At 43.5% G+C, this 19,042-nt stretch overlaps 1 protein-coding gene across 1 annotated transcript in view; it reads right to left on the bottom strand.

The window, feature by feature from the left end:
* Positions 1-266: 266 nt before the first annotated feature.
* IGLON5 (IgLON family member 5) overlaps positions 267-19,042 on the bottom strand; it is a 117,832-nt gene continuing 99,056 nt past the window's right edge. The window contains exons 5-8 of the mRNA XM_089478604.1: positions 14,721-14,852; positions 13,006-13,126; positions 4,282-4,433; positions 267-1,430 (exon numbers count right to left, since the gene is read on the bottom strand). Coding sequence (XP_089334730.1) covers positions 1,330-1,430; positions 4,282-4,433; positions 13,006-13,126; positions 14,721-14,852 — 506 coding nt within the window. The 3' untranslated portion in view covers positions 267-1,329. The remainder of the gene's footprint in view (positions 1,431-4,281; positions 4,434-13,005; positions 13,127-14,720; positions 14,853-19,042) is intronic.

The raw sequence follows: 19,042 nt of genomic DNA, 5'->3' as shown, positions 1-19,042 counted from the left end.
AAACAGAAGGGAAGAAAGACATAAATAAATGAAGGGGTGGGGTGGGGACTCGAGTGTACAGTCCTTTTGTTCATGAAATATACAGTTGAGAGATAAGCAGTTCCTCCTGGAAAGGGAGAATGGGAGTCATTAACACTTGGGAAACTGCCAGGAAAAGACTGTGTGAAAAAGTGCAACCAAAGAAGCTAATGTCATTGAATTCAAGAGCTGGCAGACATTCCAAGCAGAGATTTTGCTTGAGGAACTGTGCCCCCCACCCACCCACCTCAAATAATGAAGAATCAAAATTGCCATGACCACTTCTCGGTTTCTGTCTAGAGACAACAGACAGTTACCCAACAAGAAACACCATCAGAAGGGGGCATTCTTACCACTGGGTCTTAAAGAATGGGAATTCCATGCCTTAAAAACTTAGTGGACTGGACTCAGTGGCCTTAGTGTTCTTTCAAGGATTTTGGAGCAGCAAGGTGTTGAAGGACTGTAGATCCAACTCTCAGCACTGGCCTCCCCACAGCTTTGGTGAAGTGAATTCATAAGATCTCTCGTGGTCTCCTAAAAGAAGTCTGTTTGATGCCAAAACTGGGCAAAGCAACATCCCAACATCTCTAACAGTTTGCCTGGTCCTAGGCTGACTACAATGGTCCGCAAATCTGAAATGACTGGGGATGGGCGGTGGTGGTGGTGGAGACCAATCCCATTTTCTACAGAGCTTCGCATCCCAGCTCGAACGCAAGAAATCAAAAAGGGAAGCCCCTAAGTTGTCTGCAGTCAGTTGCTGAAATTTGCACACACACACACCCCTCCCCAAATAAGAGTAAAAGAAAGAGCAATGGGGAAAAAAACCACCCCTAAAATAATAAGATAAGAAAAACCCTCTGTGAAATTGGCATTCCCGGTTCCGTGTATTTGAAAGACGAAAGGTCCAATTGGCCCAAGGAGAAGAATGATGGCGATTCAGAATGTCGTCGCAGAGGTGAGGAGTCAGGAGGGCCGTGTTTGCAGTCAACCCTTTTGAGCCCTGTGTCTTTTCAGTTATGTGTTAAATATCAGGTTTGACTGGAAGTGTCTGAGATGGAGTGTGAAGATCAATGGCTGTAGAAACAAATGCATATTTTTTTGTTTTGTTTTGTTTTTGTTTTCTTCTATTCCCTCACAGTGATGGGGTTCTCGATTAAATTTTCATTTCTTGCTCTCTGCGTCTTTTCCAGAAAGTAGAGATATGTCGCCATCTTCTCCACTCTCTCTTTATCTCTCTCTTCCCCCCCTCTCTTGGATTCTTTCCCTTTTCACTTGTTTCCTTTCCTTGTTCTGCTCCATTTCCTGGCTGTCCTAAATCTTAAACAACAGAGTCACAAAGGCAGATGACAGCAAGCCCAAGAAGAGGGGAGATCCCATGCTTGCTGCTGCCATGTTTTCCAGGGAACCTGGTCCTGTGGGGCCGGAGGGGGGACATGGGGAGGAAAGAAAAGTTGGATTAATTTTTGTTCTCATTTCCATTAGAATTCCAACAGTCTACAGAATATTAGACAGTTATCATAGTTTGATACCCCTTTAACTGTCAGAGTACTCATTATGCAATCCTGGGATATATTGTTTGGGGAGGGATGCAACATTTTCCACTAGAGAAAATTCAGGGGAATGAAGAAGATCTTTCCAGCAGATAATTCTAAGATGGAGTCATGACAGTTACAGTTGCATCAGACTTCTATATCTGATGAAAGGGAAGGGACTTAGGCAAGATATTAATATGGCTTAGAAAAATGCTTGCCTTAGTTTTAGGAACTGTCCTCCAGAAAAACAAGTGATGGCAGTGAACGGTTACATCCTAACATGTTCCTCCGCACTACAGAAATAACCCAGTTTGACAGCACCTTAATGGCCATGGCCATTCAATGCAATGGAATCCTGAGAATTGTAGTTTGTTGTGGCACCAGAGCTCTCTAACAGAGAAGGCTAAATGCCTCACAGAACAACAGAACTACAGTTTCCAGAATGCTATGGCATTGAACCATGGCAGTTAAAGTGGTGTCAGACTGGATTATTTCTGCAGTGCAGATGCAGCCAGTGATGTAAAAAGCTTTAGGACTTTCTGATAGCAAGGGACAAGGACTAGGTTGTGTACCTGGAAAGAGTCTGTAGAAGGTCAGTTTAGATGCCTGGCCTGGAAAGATAACCTGAACATCTAGGAATGTTAGCTGGATGGAAAGTTACGTCAGCACATGCTCAAAGTAGAAACTTTAAATATACAGTACTCTGTTATAGTGTACAAGCCAGTGTTTCTGGATTCTCTTGTATAGCAGCCTGACTGTTAGAATGTGAGACAGAAATGTATTTCTTTTCATAAAGCAAGATCCTTTTTTAAAAAAAAAAATTAACATCTAATTTATAAGGAAAGTAAATGTACATTCAGTAAATACAGAGAGAGAAAATGGAGAAAGAAAGAAGAAAAAACAAAACAAGACATATAGCTAATACACAAGAGGGTTCGGGACACCCCCCCCCCAATAATAGTAATGAAAATAAAATAAAAATGAAATATTATTCTGCCATTACAGATCCAATTGAACACTCCTTCTGCAATTAGAAAAACCCATAACCACAAATTATTACATTGTTAGATTTCATATTGCTCACTAAGTCCATAAACGGTAATAAAGCGAAATCCTTGAGTCACCAACATGTCCTCCTAGTTGTATTAAGTGTGGCTCAGTGCAAATCCCCTTCACTGTGCAGTGCAGACCCACTCTCAGTGGGGACCCCTGAAGTCTTCACTTGTGGAAAATAGCTGAGGGGTCTTATTCTACTAGTTACACTTGGATCCTAACCTCTTCAACTGAACTCCAAGAGGCATGCATGACTGCGTCCCACTTTGTCCTCACACAGTAGTGACTGGTGTGTCCTATGTCAGTGAATCTGTGCTATCCATGGTTGCAGAACCTATTTTATAGTCATGGTCCAGCCCTTTGAACAGCTTATTTCAAGTTCAGACTGCAAGCCAGAGAAAAGTCACTGTTCCAGACCAGAAGTATCAATAGGGGGTGTGAGATGTGTGGACCACACCAAGTGACACATCAGTGGGGTGACCACCCACCATCCATCTCAAGACACCCCTCCAGCTGTCCACCATTGCTAGACAGTGCCTCTGCTGTCCATTAACTGCAGCCATTGGGTATATGGTGTTGCTGCTACCCAAAAACCCCTTCAGGGTCTTGCATCCTTAGAGCAATGCAAAGGCAAACCCCCTTTCAACAAATCCTGCCAAGAAAAGCCCATGACAGGTTTGCCTTAGGATTGTTGTAAGAAGGAAATGGCTTGAGGACACGCAGCAGCAGCAACAACAACAATTAGAACAAGAACAAGAGCATATAATGGTTGCCATGCAATGATACATAATATTTACTACATTTGATCAGTGATATCTAATGGCATAGCAGACATGCATAAGAAGACATGCAATGCTATACAGTAACTGATGAGCTATTATTTATGACATGCTGCGTTTGGAGCCCTGCCCACAGCAGAATCCCAATAAGAAAGCAACAAGTTGAATGTACTCAAATTCTGAAATGCAATTTCACATGCAATTTTTAATTTTTTTTTAAGAACCGAGTATTCACCATTTAAATGGAAAACTGTGATTGTTTGTGGACACACCATCTGTCCAAACTCTATGTGGAGGCACTCTAGCAGCACAGTTGCACAGGTGCTAAAACTAAGTCATTATTCTGCAAACCAAATTCATACTCCTCCCTCTTTCATAAAGCTGTTTGCCTTTATGCACCCTAGATACGTCACTGAAAAGATATACCTGCATGACTTTTATTCCTTGCTTGCCTGGCTGCTGCACAGATCCTATGCTGCTTCAGTCCCACTCATAAATTGTACCAATCATTCTCTGTTGTTCCTACTCTCTAGCATCACTTTGTTCTCTGCCTAGGGTGCTTATTCCTGCAATGGGCTAGTCTTATAACATCATAATCCAAGGGGTGCTGTGATCTATATTTGGGAAGCATCTAAGCCAAGAGGTTGGGAAGCAGAGGTTGGTGTGCGCTGACTGAATGACCTTTTACTGACTTCTTACCAGCAAGATGTGCAGAGTGGTGTCCTTCCTTTTGGTGGTGTCATACTCTGGGGAACACAAATGGACCACCAAGTGAGCTTGGCCCCACATCTATCAAAAGGGGCTCCAGTCTCTGAGAAAGGAAGGTCCAAGAAAGCCTCGCCACAACCCAGTAGATGCCAAAAGAGGGGAGTGGAGAAGGAGGAAAAGGAGATACTCACTGAGAAGCCGTAAGCTAACATTGAATGAGCCCAAGTTGTTAGATGCCAGGCAGGTGTAATTCCCATAATGCCGATAAGTGACGTTTGGGAACAGCAGTATGGAGCGGGTCCGCTCATTCTGGATCTGCAATCCATCCAAGCCGCCAACTAGTCTGCAAGGAAGAGAGAGTGGAGGGAGAGCATGTTTGGGACATGTTTAAAGCATTGTGCGCCAAGAGGCAATGACTGAAATGAGCAGTTTCTTATGGGGATCCATCCACACTACACACATATAGAACTATTATTCCACTTTAACTGCCATGGTTGCATGCTATGGAGTCCGAAGGCTCATTGTTTGCTGAGGTACTGGCGAGTGCTGCTTAAAAATTCTAAATGCCCAAATCTAAACTACAAATCCCAGGATTCCACAGGATGGAACCATGGCAATTAAAATAGAATCATAGGGCTATACCTCTGTAATGTGAATGGGCCTCTGATCTCTACGTGTCTGGATTCATTGTGAGAGATTTAATACCTCATTGAGAAGGTGACCTTCCAGGGACTTTATGCATATGCAGTGATTTGCTTCTCCTTTTCATTTATCTGATCTTTTCTCCGTTTTTGATTTTTCCATGTGCAAATAGCCATGCATTTTCAATAGATACACACTTTCTTCTGCTGATTTCTTTTGAAGAAGCAGGGGGAAAAGTTTGTCCCCTTATTTTGCACTGCAGAGGCCATTTCAAAGTCTTGGGAGGGAGTCAGATCTTAAGCAAGGACCAGTTTGGTTATGGCACCTCATCTGAGGAACTCACTTTGGAGTTCCACAAAACTATATTGTGTCAGGAGGCAAGTAATTTTTTCCCCCTTTAAGCTAGAGTTAATAGTTTCATTTCATTGAAGACATATACACTATATGCTACATTATAGGAGATATAAAATTCCAAGAGATGAGTTTCTGAAGAGAGCTAGTAGCTAACCCAAATGATCTGGAGAAATTCCCATATTTGCTATCCAATACTGCAAAGTCTATTATGTTTAATACTGCCAAATTCATGGTGAAAAACAGCTACATTTAGATTAGATTTTGAGGATAATGGGCTTGTGGGAATCTGTGATAAATATATGCATCCTCGTTCGAATGGATTGTGTACCATTGTGACGTGCTTGATATTAAACATTATAGTAATATTCATTTAAAGGCTTATTGTTTTATCTGTTGAAGAGCCAACTCTGATTTTGAAAGTTTTAAAAGGTTTGAATAATCTTTCTATGACTGCAATTTGATGGCTATAATGTATATGATTGTCGTGAATAAATTGTACTTGTACATTTTATGTGGCACTGTCCAGCAACAGTTAATCACGACTAAGACTTGTGTGAATCATTGGCATTAAGGAGAAACTAAGTCCCATTCCATTGCTGTCAAATGGACTTATTTGTGAAATGTTATTACTGAACTATGCTTATGAGAGATGGTTTTATGACGGTGCTGATATACTGTGGATGTCAGTTTCTAATCCTTGCGTATGTTCTCTGGAGTTGCCAGAGTGAAAACCGGAGAGGACTCCTGTATCTTCAACAGTTGTGCAGAAGAAGGAAAGTGTAGTGGTTTGAGCACTGGGCTACGACTCTGGAGAGGGCAGTCTGAATCCCACTGGGTGACCATGGGCAAATCACATGCTCTCAGACTCATAGGATGACAATGGCAAACCCCATCTGAAGAACCTTGACAAGAAAAACCTGTGATAGATTTGCCTTAGGGCTGCCATGCGTCAGAAACAACTTGGAGGCACAAAACAACAAGAAAGTCACAGTGAGTCCAAAATGACCTGAAGGCACACAACAACAGAACTTTCTAGTATCTCTAGAAAGCCACAGATATCACTAGACGAATTCTGCTGATGCACTGAAAGGGTTCCCTGACATTTTCTATACCTCTCCGGGCCACTTTCCCCCACCACCAATGGCTGTTTATCTCTGTTTGGGCCCGTCAGACAGGCGATTCATCTTCTGTAGCAGCACCATCCCCACCGCAGCAGTAGATTCAGAGACCCAGCTCACCATCCTCCTCTCTGTCTTACAGGAGTGTGTGTATGTGTAGGCAAGCATGCAACTCCTAAGAGGGATGCTTCATCATTATTAAACGTGACAGCAAACACAGTATTCCCCATACATACATCCCTATCACGTTAAAGCACTCACCTAACCAACCCTCTCCCCATGTTCCAGCTTGAAACCTATGAGACTCCCCTAGCCTGGTTTGTATTAGATTACTCCACATACCCTGTGACTCAGCAAGCTGAACTCAGGTCTGCTGGTTGCATATTTTTGTATTGGAGGTTCTTGACAGTTTCCCTGTTTCTACAGTTCTGAGTAGGCAGTACAAACAGTAAGTCTACTTCATCCACACTGGGCACTTTTCCATTACCTCTCCCCCTGCTCTCCACCAGGGAAAAAAGTAATATGCGCTCCATTAACTGAGCAGGGAGGAGAGGAAAGTCCTGTCCTTTCTAATAGGTTCAGGCAAAAGCAAAATGCTGCAACCTCTCATAACCTTGACCATCTTGACTATACCAGTTTTACTTGGCCACACAGAATCGTAGAGTTGGAAGAGACTGCAAGGGCCATCCAGTCCAACCCCCCGCCATGCAGGAAATCACAATCAAAGCATCCCCAACAGTTGGCCATCCAGCCTCTGCTTGGAGACCTCTAAGGAACGAGACTCCACTACACTCCAAGGGAGTTTGTTCCACTGTCGAACAGCCCTTACTGTCAGGAAGTTCCTCCTAATGTTGAGGTGGAATCTCTTTTCCCTGTAGTTTGCATCTATTAGTCCATGCCCTAGTCTCTGGAGCAGCAGAAAACAAGCTTGCTCCCTCCTCAATATAACATCCTTTCAAATATTTAAACAGGGCTATCATATCACCTCTTAACCTTCTCTTCTCCAGGCTAAACATCCCCAGCTCCCTAAGTCGTTCCTCGTAGGGCATGGTTTCCAGACCCTTCACCATTTTAGTTACTCTCCTTTGGACACGCTCCAGTTTCTCAATGTGTCCCAACTTTCTTCTATGAAACGTTGGAGAGTATGCAGCTGAAGGATATGGCTGTGGGCTGGATGTGGATTTAATTGGAAGTTTCCCAAATCAGAACTTTGCAACCGATTCATGCAGAGCTGGAAAGAGAGCAGCTGAAGCCCCAAGAACCTGCCCTCTGACCCTCATAATAGGAATAGACCTGTGGGAGAGGAGAACCAAGCACATAAACACATGCACTTGTTTGCAGTAGGGATGGGAAAATATCCATTACTGTTTCCTTGCAGAAAAACGTGCTTCCTGGGGCTCCAGAGACGCTTACTGGTTTGAATCTGAATAAGCAGAACAGAGCAAGGGAGGAAATTCTTTTCAGTTTGCAACATCTTTGGGGGAATTCTTCTACATGTATTTTTTATTGTACAAAACACTCCCACGTTTTCTGCACAGAAAACACATTTCTTGCACCCAAACCCAGCATGTTTCCTACACAGGAGACTGTGTGTTTTACACACATATAACACTGCTCCTTGCAGAAAAGATGATGGGTGTTTCTGCACAGATTAACCCTGAAAGAATTCCTGGGTGCAAATACTGGGAAAATGCTGTGGATAAAGTTTTGCATGCTCCTGCAATGAGTAACATCCTATTCACTCTTGCAAAAGAGGATGAGCAAAGTGGAGATTTATATCCCTAGTTTCCAGAGCTGAAAGTTAGGGTTTGGAAGATGACAGAGGATGGATTTGGCTTGGAGCTTTATAATAACTTATCCTGCTTGGAGATCTGTTAAGGGTTAGAGTTATAGGAATCCTGTTTTACATCTAACCTAGTAACCTAAAGCAGTCAGTTCCAGGCACAGCAGAAGCAAGAACAGCCATTTTCCTGCAAGAGGAAAAAGAATAGAAAGGGAAATGGGACCTATCTGGAGGAAATGGCCAAAGTGGTGTCTGCATGGGGCAAACTACTCTGGGAGCAGACAAATATATTCTGGCCCCAAAGCTGTCTCATCTGCCCCTATTACCTGGGGTCTTCCATTGCAACACTGGATGGCTGTTTGCATGCATGTCCTGCTGTGCCACATGGCATGCTACAGCAAGTCACTCACTGTGTCAGGCTGGGTGTCTTGCTCTGGTCTCAAAGTGAGCAACTCATGGCAGTGATGGTCATGCCAAGGGGGCGAGCATGCGAACAATCACCCAGTGTCACAACACAGGGCCCCAGATTTTCTGGGAAGGTCCGGAGCAAGCAGTGAGTTAGTTTAATATGTGTTAAGGGAGTTAAAGCCTGGGTCTGGTGCTAAACTGGCCAGTCTGTTTGCACCAGATTTGGAGACTGGGTCATGCATTGTCCAGAGGATGGCAGGGGAAGATGTTTTATTTGGCCTGGTCAAACAGGGCCCAAGTCAGGTAATGCAACTCAGGTGACTCTATGAGTCCTCTCCTGACATGCTTCCTCCTGCCCTCTCCTGCAGGATCAAACCTGATTAAAACTCAAGTATTTTTTTTCCCTTTATACTAAACACTTTAACTTCAGTCTAATGCAAACTTGGACTAAAACTGTGTTATTTTTGTCCTGAGTTATAACCCTCAGACCATGAAAGTGTCTGAGGTTCTTTTGGGAAGGAGAGAGTATTGTGGGACAAGTGAGAATTGGAAGTGGGACTGAGCTGCATGAGCTGCACATTTAGACCGATGTAGATTGGGCCTTGGCTCTTCAACAGCAAGGGAGAAGCATTCTGTACATGCTCAGAGGCACTTTCCCCTGTTTTTTTCCCCTCAGCTAAAGTGCATCCCAGTCCATTGATAGCTCGGAAAGTAAAGAAATACACAGGAAGAACTACAGCAGTGAATAGATGGCGGAATATCCTGATCTGATCTAAAGAAATTTCCCATGCAATTTTGCACTGATTTCCATTATTTATAAGGTCTTTCAACAGAGTAGATGTTGCATTATCTTTTACTGGTGTGTTGTAAATGTTTTATTTCAGATTTATGTTTTATGTTCATCTCATATTTTAATTGCATTTTAAAAAACCTCATATTTAAGCTGTCCAGAGTCCCACTTGGAGAGAAAGGAACGCTAGAGATCCAATAAACCCAACTAACATGATCTTTAAAATGTTCATGGGAAAAGGGAGGAGGAATTTAGGACAAAAGAAAATGGTGCAGAAAGAGTTAAGCATATCCTCTCTCAACTCTGCTGTCCTTAGGAAATCCAGAGCCCTCCCCACAATTGTTTAAGCAAATATAAAAATCTCAGAGAGATCCGATTGTCAATGTCCTGTACATCATTTGGCCCTTTGCCCCAGCTCAAATTAAGTGCCATTTGCGTATTAATTGAAGACAACGTCAGGATTTTATGGCTGCCAGTGATTTGATTGTATTAACTCCGCTCTGTGTTGCTTTTACTGACAGCAATCGAATGTTTGCCTTTTTTAATGTCCTCCTTGTTGTTGGGTGGCTTCTCTCCTTCCTCTCCCCTCTTTTGGCCTTTGATGTTCAAGCGCACCCACAGCTATGTCGCTATTTCCTAATAAAATAAGACAAAGAGTAGCCGTATTCTCGCCTGCACAGTTCTAACCACAAACAGCTCCCCTGAGACACACGAGGTTTGAACCATGAACTTTTATCACCAGCCTAGCATGGGAGCACTAAAGAGAAACAACTGGGAGGAAAGCTTGGGTTGGAGATAATTGCACATCATCTTCTCAGGTGTCAAAATCGGAACTCCGCTCCCAAAGTTGGAGCCTCATTTGCTCATCTAGTGTGGAAGACTGGAATCATTTCTTTATTCCTCTCTCAAAGGGAAGGGAAGAATATTTCAAAGTATTTTAAAATATATATGAAAAGAATAGGTTTTCTGAGCTTTCGGAGAGCCTGAGAAGGAGAATCATGGACAGAGGGGAATGTTCACATTCAGGATATATGTTATACCATGAGCCCTTGGTATGCTCTGGGGTCTGGTTCCAAAATCCATGGATGCTCAAGTCCCACTGAATACAATGGCATAGTAAAAATGGTATTCCTTACATAAAATGGCAAAAACAATGTTTGCTTTTTGGAATATATTTATTTTTAAAATATTTTCAAGCCATGGATGCTTGAATCCGTGGATAAAAAAATCTGTGGATATGGAGGGCTGACTTTGTATTAAAAAAAAAAAACTTGTGGTTTTCTGCCCAGAAAAGATTTTGGGCAGAAAACATAAACATATATTTTCTGCCAAGAAACAAATATGTTGTTTATACAATCCATACAATTCATAATCCCGATTTAGGAATTTTCCTCCGCAATATCTCAGTGTTTAGGTCTTGCAATGGGGAGGAAAGTGGTAAAACTGGTTGTTCTGGTCTATGAGGATGAACTTTATGAAGGTTTACATCCCAACTCTTATGCCCATGCTAATTTCTTCTCCTGGGAATCTGAATTCAGATTTATTTGTTCCTGCTCAATTGCCCAACCAAAGCAAGTATACCCATCCCTTCTCCAAAAGCAAAAGACACCCCTGGAGTGTAGTAATTATGAAATGGAGGAGATCTCCAAACTATAAAGTGGCAAATTAGTTTGTGAAGCAAATAGTCCTATTTGATTAGCGAAAGCTTGGATAGTTATTATGTACCTGCTATGGAATTATAACATGTACAGATGAGAGGCAATTGCATAGGGGTGGGGCGCAGGGGCCAATCCCCCCTAGCGGGCTGCAACCTGCCCCAGCAAGTGCAAATACTTCTGTTTTCTTTTGCAAACTTTCTCAAAATGGAGGAGGACGTAAAGATGTGTCTCTTCCTGTTGTCATTTTAAGAGCAACCACAGGTGAAAATAGAGGTATTTTAATTTAGAGGTAGTTTGCGGGAGTGCACTGGATTATTTTTGCATGTTCTCATGCATGGGGCTCTCTGTGTGGTTTTAGTGCAATCATTAATCAAAATTCATACCATTTTTAATTTCTTTTTGTAGTGTTGGGGAGTTTGGGGGGTTCCAGATACTTAACTTTTACCATCCTGATATACAGGATCGTAACGGAGCATGGAAACTGTAGGAAGTCTAAAGGAATATTTTGGGATCAATCAAAACCTCCTTCATACTATGTGGAAGTCTTTCCTCATCTGGCAGCCTTCTGGTGTGTTGAATGGCAACCTTAACAACCCAATGGGCCAGGGATAATGGGATTTCTATTCAACCTGGAAGGAGCCAGCCTGGAGTAGATTGCTATATTCCCTACTACACAACTTGTTCTTTGCTTTCTTCTCTCTGCTTCGGACAGAAGCTGAATGTAGCCCCACCAGTCACACAGTGGGACTTGCCAGGTATGTGACAAGCTTGCCCTTTTGCAGTCCCAGGCAGCCAGCCAAAACAGGGAATTTATCAAGCCTTCTTCGTTCCCCATGCACCAGGGCAATGGGACGCCATACATGACTGAAGGGTCACGTTCTGCTTGGCAGGTTGCAAATTAATCTGTGTTAAGTGACTGTGAGCGTGCGTCATGAGTTTGTTTAATAAGATTGCAAATTGGAAGGAGAACCACAGGGTCCTGTCTAACTAACGAGACAGCCAGCAGTTGCATAGAAAGTTGTCATTCAACTGGGTTGGACAATTGTGTCCATTTTTTAGGCCGTTCCCTTGCTGTCTGTGCTGCTGCCAGTCCACTTCTGAGCTTAATGAAGGGCAGAGCTTGGGAAATGACTTTTAATTTTAAAAGAATTGAGCTTGATTATGGGTAATAAAGTGTTTCAAGCTAAAAGATGCTTCTGGTTTGGACCTTACCATTTAAATCTTTGACTCTACATACCACTGGAATGGTACTGCTGAGAACATTCCTCACTTTGCTCCTGGGCAGGCATGGGAAAGTGCAGCTTGTGGGTTGCATAAACCTCCTATGGCTTTGTTTTGTGTTCCCACAGTGACCCCAAAACATCCTCAAGTCCCCAAACCCACTCCCCTCTCCAATTGTTTTGGCCCAAAAATATTTAATTAATTAATTTATATCCCTCTTTCCCCCCAGCATAGGATTCATTGTTGTGTGCCTTCAGGTTATTTCCAAGCTATGGTGACCCCCAAGGCATGGGGTTTTCTGGGACTGAGAGGGAGTGACTCACCCAAGATCACCCAGTGGGTTTAATGGCCAAGTGGGGAATCAAACTCTGGCCTCCAAAGTCCAACATTCAAACCACTATACCACACTGGCTCCTTAAAACAAAGCATAACTTTAAAAATACATTAAAAAAACTCAATTAGATCACAAATATGTTTAAAAAACCAAACATAGTATAAAAACGCATTGAAAACAAATACACATAGGCACAACACATCCCATTAAAACCCATTTGAGTGGCAATGCTCTCCTTTTGTTCCTCTCTCCAGTAGCTACACTTCCATCAGAACATCCAGAGTACAGCTGCCCCATCTGTTTTTGCGGAGGATCCATTCCGGACACCACCACCCCCCCCGCTAAAATGGAAAATTGCCAATATTCAAGCCCCATTGGCTTGAATGGTGGTGCGTGCCCCATTTTGTCCACCTCCATTTGCCGCCCGTGAATGGGCGAGGGCATGGACTCCAAATTCATGGAAAAGGAGAGGCTCCTGTTTTATGGGCTCTGATTCACAAAACTAGCTCAGTGTTTTCTGCCAAATACCAAAGACCAAATACTCCTTGAAGGCTGTCACTGCTACTGCTCACCAGAAATGTCCAAGAAGGCAGAAGGGATGACTTACTGTTTGTCATCTTTGAACCACTGAAATTCAGCAGGTGGCACAGCCATGGCTTCGCAGCGTAGTAGAGCTGTCTTCCCCAGCATGGGCCGCGAGTCCTTCATATCCGTGATGGTCGGAGGGTCTGGGAAGACAAAACAATGGAATGGAGAAGCAGATTAGCATATGGAATATGTCAGCTTGTCTTCATCTCCTACAATCTCCAAGACGCTATGATTACTGACTGGGGGTATTCTGGGGCTAACAGTCCAAAAAAGGAATGTTTCCAAGCTCTGATTTAACCTTGCAGAGTCCTGTCCCTCAAAGAAGGACAACTCTGTGATTCTATGACATATGGCCAGTTTAGCACTGAAGCCACACTATTCCACTCTTAAAATAGATGATAAAAAGTCACATTTTGCCCCAGATCTTCCCAGAAAATTTGGAGCCTTCTGGAGTGACACTGGGCAGCTGTTCACATGTTTGTCCCACTGTATGCCCTCCTGCATCATCACTGGTGGGAGTCATTCCCTCTGAAGGTACCTAGCCTTGTGATCAATGCTTGCCATCTCGTTTTCAGCCTCAGAAGGAGCGAGTAATTTACACTGGCAGTGGCAGCAGACAGCATAGTGGGACACATATGTGAACAGCTGCCCAGCATTGCTCTGGCATACTCAGGTAAGGGAGGGAATTTGGAGCAGCCAGTCATAACATTTTACTAGAATATTCTGGTCTGCCTCCAGAGTATTATGGCCCATGTGGATATGTCCCCAGTGGCATGAAGATACATCAGCTGATTCATGTCACAAATCTCTCATATAGCTTTGAATGCAGCCTGGAGTGACTCCAGAAAAACTACTTTGGAAGACTGAAGGAATGATATAGCTGGGGCCAGATATACCAGTGGGCAAAGTGAGGCAGCCACCTCAGTGAACAGATGTTATGGGAAACAGAATATGGTCAACAGCTTGTGTCAGATAGCCCAACCTTCACCACAGCAGTGATGTGTGGATCCATCACTGTGATGACAGTGAACCAGCCTTGGATTTTAATGGTGTTCTTCCCTTGCCTGTTCTGTGTTGAACAGGTCAGCAGAGCTGGCTGTGTGACTCAGAGCAGCTATGGCAATAAAATTAAAGGTCGACTTGCTACCTCCGCAGCAGAGCACCCACCAGCCAACCCTCCCACAATGTTTGATCTAGCCTGTTACCCTTTCTAGGGAGTTGAAGGATGATTCAACTACCATTTCATATCCTCCAACTGCCCCAGTTTGGCATGCACTTTCCAAATCCCCTGTTGTCCTATTTTTCGGCTGTTTTTAAATACCCCAGATTCTTTCTCCTCCTTCCACCTTCCCCTTCAGTCCTCAGCTTACTTCAATTGCTGCAAATTGAGTTCAAAGTGCAAAACTCAGCAAGGAGCGGCTCAGGCAAAAGCAGTCTGTCGCAGCCTCTCCTAGCTTGTGTTTTCTTCCTCATTAATAATGTTTGCCATCTAGACTAAATTCTGATGTTACTTGGCCCCATGTGCCCTGATTTGCATTTGTGAAATGTTGGAGGGTATGCCAACCTAGTCCTCAAAGCTAAATTCCTTATCTGGATTCAGCTAAAGCCACTGCCCACTAGAGAGGGGCAGAAAATGGAAGGGAAATCTTTCCCTTCCCTGCCACTGAGTCAAAAGCAATCTGCTGCAGCCTTTCCAAGAGGACAGAAATAAAGAGCCAATATAATACGACTTACAGTTGACAGTAATAAGGACACGCTTGCTGTCTGGTGTTGAGACACCGTTGGCCGTGATGCACTCGTACTCTCCTGCCTGCTGCCGGTTGATCTCTGTGATTTCCAGGTACTCCCCTTCACTGGTGAATCCATCTGTGGAAGGGGGTCAGCAGGGCGGCGGGAAGGGGGTCAGGGCCAGCGGTAGGGAGACAGACACAAACACAGACTTACACACAAGAAAACACATACAACAACAACACTGTTATCAATGCCTCCAACATGCAGGGGATGCCTCTCATCAGAGCTGCAAAGACAGGGTGGGGGATTCTAGGTAAAACCCGGGGCAAGTTGAACCTGGAGTTTCAAGCAAGTTCATGTAAGAGGTGGCCCACCAAGGCAAGCATAACCCAACAATCATGGATGTTGACCTTCCCAGGACTCAATAACTGCTGCACTCCAGGTGTCATTGTTTTCACAGCAAGGCTGCTACTGGGTGTTGGGAGACCTGAGCTGACCGAGGAAAAGCTATGATACAAGGAGAACAAGCCCTAGCGGTTTCTCTGCCAGCACACACATCTTGAGCAGTTGTTGCCCATGGGTTGGTGAGAAGCAGCAAAGGGTCCTCTAGTGTTGCTGTTGTTAACGAATTCAATGCTATGGAATTTTGGAGAAGTTTTGGGAGATAGGTAGCCTTCTCTGTCAGATTCCATAGGATGGAGCCATGACAGTTAAAGTAATGTCAAACTGCGTTAGTTCTGCAGTGTGACAGCAGTCTGGGAAGAAGAGTACTCAGATTCAAATCTCTGCTTGGTCGTGGAATTTACCAAGGAGCCTTGGGCAACCACCTCCTCTAAGCAAACTGACCCCATGGGACCCTGCTTTGCTTCTGGCACTCCACCCTTTGCACCATGTACTTTCCCTTGCTTCACCTTGGCTGCATCCACACTGCAGAAATAATCCAGCTTGACACTACTTTAACTGGCATGGCTCAATGCTATGGAATTCTGAGAACTGCAGTTTATTGTGGCACCAAAACTATTTGAGAAAAAGGGCTAAATGTCTCATAAACTACAATTTCCAGAATTCCATCGCATTGAGCTTTGTATTGAGCCATGGCAGCTAAAGCACTGCTGTCGCCTTGCTCTCCAACAGTCAGTAAATGGCTGGGTTATGATGAGTGGGCAATGGTATAATTGCAATGGTATAAGATGGACATACATCTTTGCATCTCATAAATAGGACACAAGCAACAGTCTCATTGTGGTGACATCAAAATGGTGGGTTCTCAATGGTCTGTTTTTGTCACTCAGTAAACCTAAAATGAATGGTATGTAAAAAGACCCAACCTATGCAGATTGGCAGATCTGATGAATCATGCAGAAACACTGTTCAAGGATGTCAGGTACTGCCACTCACCCTATTTCCATAGTGAGTATCTATCAATAAATCACAATTTCATGGAAATGATACTTTTGGACTACAATTCCCAGAATCTCTGTACAATGTGGTTGAGAGATTCTGAGTGTTGTAGCTCCAAAACTATCATTTAGTACTTTGCATATTTCTGGCTTGCAGGGAGATGCTGTTTGTGAATGCTTTTTCAGTTTGCTCCCCAGGGGGAACTAGCCATTTGTCAGGTTTACCTGCAGGTGCAACTTCCTAGAGCTCTACAAGTTAAATTGAGAGCAGATGCGATGGGAAGTGCAGAGAAGGATCTTGCCTCTCATGCACATATGTATAATTAAGCACATATGGAAATTAAGATCCCATGTTGCACAAAGCTTGTCACTTCACACACTGGAGCTGACAAAAGTTTCTTCTGAACCATTCATATTACATCACAGAACAAAATGGCTACAATCATTCAGTGTAATAGTTCTGTGTGCTGAAGTATGCTATGTTGAGTCATTTACCACCCACTTCCAGACCTACTGTGAAATGGCTGCTGGCTCCCTGCATGGCTATTCTGTGCCTGGTGGAAAGCAGAAGGATCGCAGAAGCATGCTGCTATATATACATAGCCATTTGTTGCTGTTGTTAACAGCCATGGAGTGGATCTTGACCCATAGCAACCCCATGGATGAGACATCTCCATATATAACCATACAAGAAGTTATTACATTGTTTGTTGAGCTTTGTCAGGGTCTTCTGGAGGTCTCAGTGGCTGATGTAATGATTTTGCACCTAGCAACAGTGATATAGCCAGATGCCTCTGCCCTTGCTCTCCACCAGGAACTGAATTGTCATGGGGGGTCACCTCAGTGGTCTGGGGTGGTCTGGGGAAAAGTCTTTGGTCGCTGCAGAGGGAGGAATACCAAAATAAACATACAGTCAGTCCTCTGTTTATGCGGGGATCTGTTCCGGACCCCCCCTCCGCAAAAATGGAGACTCGCATTTATTCAAGCCCCATAGGCTTGAAGGGGGTGTGCCCCCACAAGTGTGCGTAGGGTGCACGCTGCGGGGGGCGCCCCATTGAGGATAACAGAGGTCTCCTCTCTATGTATAATCAAGAATGCAAATCTCAAGTCTACGAGAAAGGAGGGGAGACTGTACATATACACATATGCCACTAAGAGGGTGCCAGTCAACAAGGGGGTCCTGCAATAAAACATAGGGGTATGATGCCTTGCTGTTAAGGCAAGTGTGAGAATCACGCAGTCCTTAAGATGCTGTTGACTGAAAGCCCCAGCAGTCTTAGTCAGCATGATGAAAACGGGAGAATGTTGCAAGCAGCAGACCAACAACATTTGGAGACAGGTGCCATTTCTACCCCTGTGTTAAAGTTTTCAGACAGCTAGTCAGCCAAAACCTCTTTGGACACTTCACTGCAGTTCTTCTGCATGGTTTGCAGTTCTCTTTACACCTTACCCCTAGAATTCTGTGGTCATGCTTAAGCCTCAATGGGTTGTGTTTGTCCCTCCAACATCTTCATGTTCTCTGCAAGCCTTTCATGTCTCTCTGCACCCATGTGGTTCCCTTGAGCCTAATGATACCTCCCCCTTTGGTGTGGATATGGTGGTTATGGCTATATTTCAACCAGCATGAAGATAACTGAGGTCACTATTAACTGCCCCCCCTCCCCTTTGCCTAGGAATCTGTGCAAAGCAGGCAGATTATACAAAACCAGAACACAATAGACAGAAAATAGCTTTCAAAGGCATATGAAACAGTGCAGGGATCCATGAAGCTGTACTTTTGAGGCCATTGAGCAACAGATATAGGCTGCATCTCCACCGTAGAATTAATGCAGTTTGTCACTGCTTTAACTGCCATGGCTCAACACTATGGAATTCTAGAACTTGTAGTTTCTTGACATATTTAGCCTTCTCTGTCAGGGAGCTCTGGTGCCACAAGCAGTGTCAAACTGCATTAATTCTGGTGGAATAAGTGGAATGTGTAGACATTTCATATGGACCTAAATCCTATTTCTAGTCCAAGGAAAAGCTACTGAGTCAGTTGGATTGCCTTACGTTTGAACTCACAATTTAGCAATAGATTGAATGAGTTGGTTCAAGATTGATCTATCCAACAGGATTCTATCCTTGGATAGTGGGTAACTATTCATCCATACCATAACTGCAGCACTAGATTCTCTGAGATTGCAGAAACAGCCATTGCACATTCCCCATTTCATGTTAAACAGGTCCATTGGTAAATAACACAGTGAGTTTAGCAGAAGAGCAGCAGTGTAGCACAACCACTATGTAACTACACGAGCGTAGATTTATGCTTGGCAAGTTCAATATAGGATCTGAGCTATTATCTTCATTTCCCAAGTAAGATTTCATCACTTCTTCCCACTCCACTCAATCCAGTGCATTTCAGGCAATGTGTCAAAACTGAGAATCAAATCTTTCCAGATATCCTTTATCTCCGAAACCTAAAAATCCCAATACAGGTAGGGTTTGTACCAGAGCACTTTTATTATTGTCCTTATTTGTTGGAAACACTGATAAATTACTGCAGAAGGACTTGATCTCTTTTATTATTGACAGTATTTGTTGGAAGCAATGATAAATGATTGCATAAGGATGTGATCGCTCTGCTATTAACTGTGGTTCACACAGAAATTGCCAGGCAGTAGAAAATAATCCTTGATGAGTGCAATATGAGGAATTGGCTAGACACAATTTGGAGAATTGAACTTGCACAGAAGCTGACACCGAATGGCTCAAGGACTTGATTAGAAAAACAAATATTCAGATGTTTGGGTTCCTTTTATTTTATTCATAAACAAGGATTATTATTATTTTTACCCTATGGCCTTCTTGTCCTGCACATTATGTACTGGAAAAGTGTTTTTAAGCAGTTTAATTTGTTTGTTTTCAGACAGAGGGGCTGTT

Source organism: Sceloporus occidentalis, unplaced genomic scaffold (assembly GCF_023333645.1).
Source record: "Sceloporus occidentalis isolate IW3139 unplaced genomic scaffold, rSceOcc1.0.p SCAF_13, whole genome shotgun sequence".
NCBI classification, from domain to species: Eukaryota; Metazoa; Chordata; class Lepidosauria; order Squamata; family Phrynosomatidae; genus Sceloporus; species Sceloporus occidentalis.
Note: the sequence above shows the minus strand (reverse complement) of the source record. Positions and strands in the feature narration are given on the sequence as shown.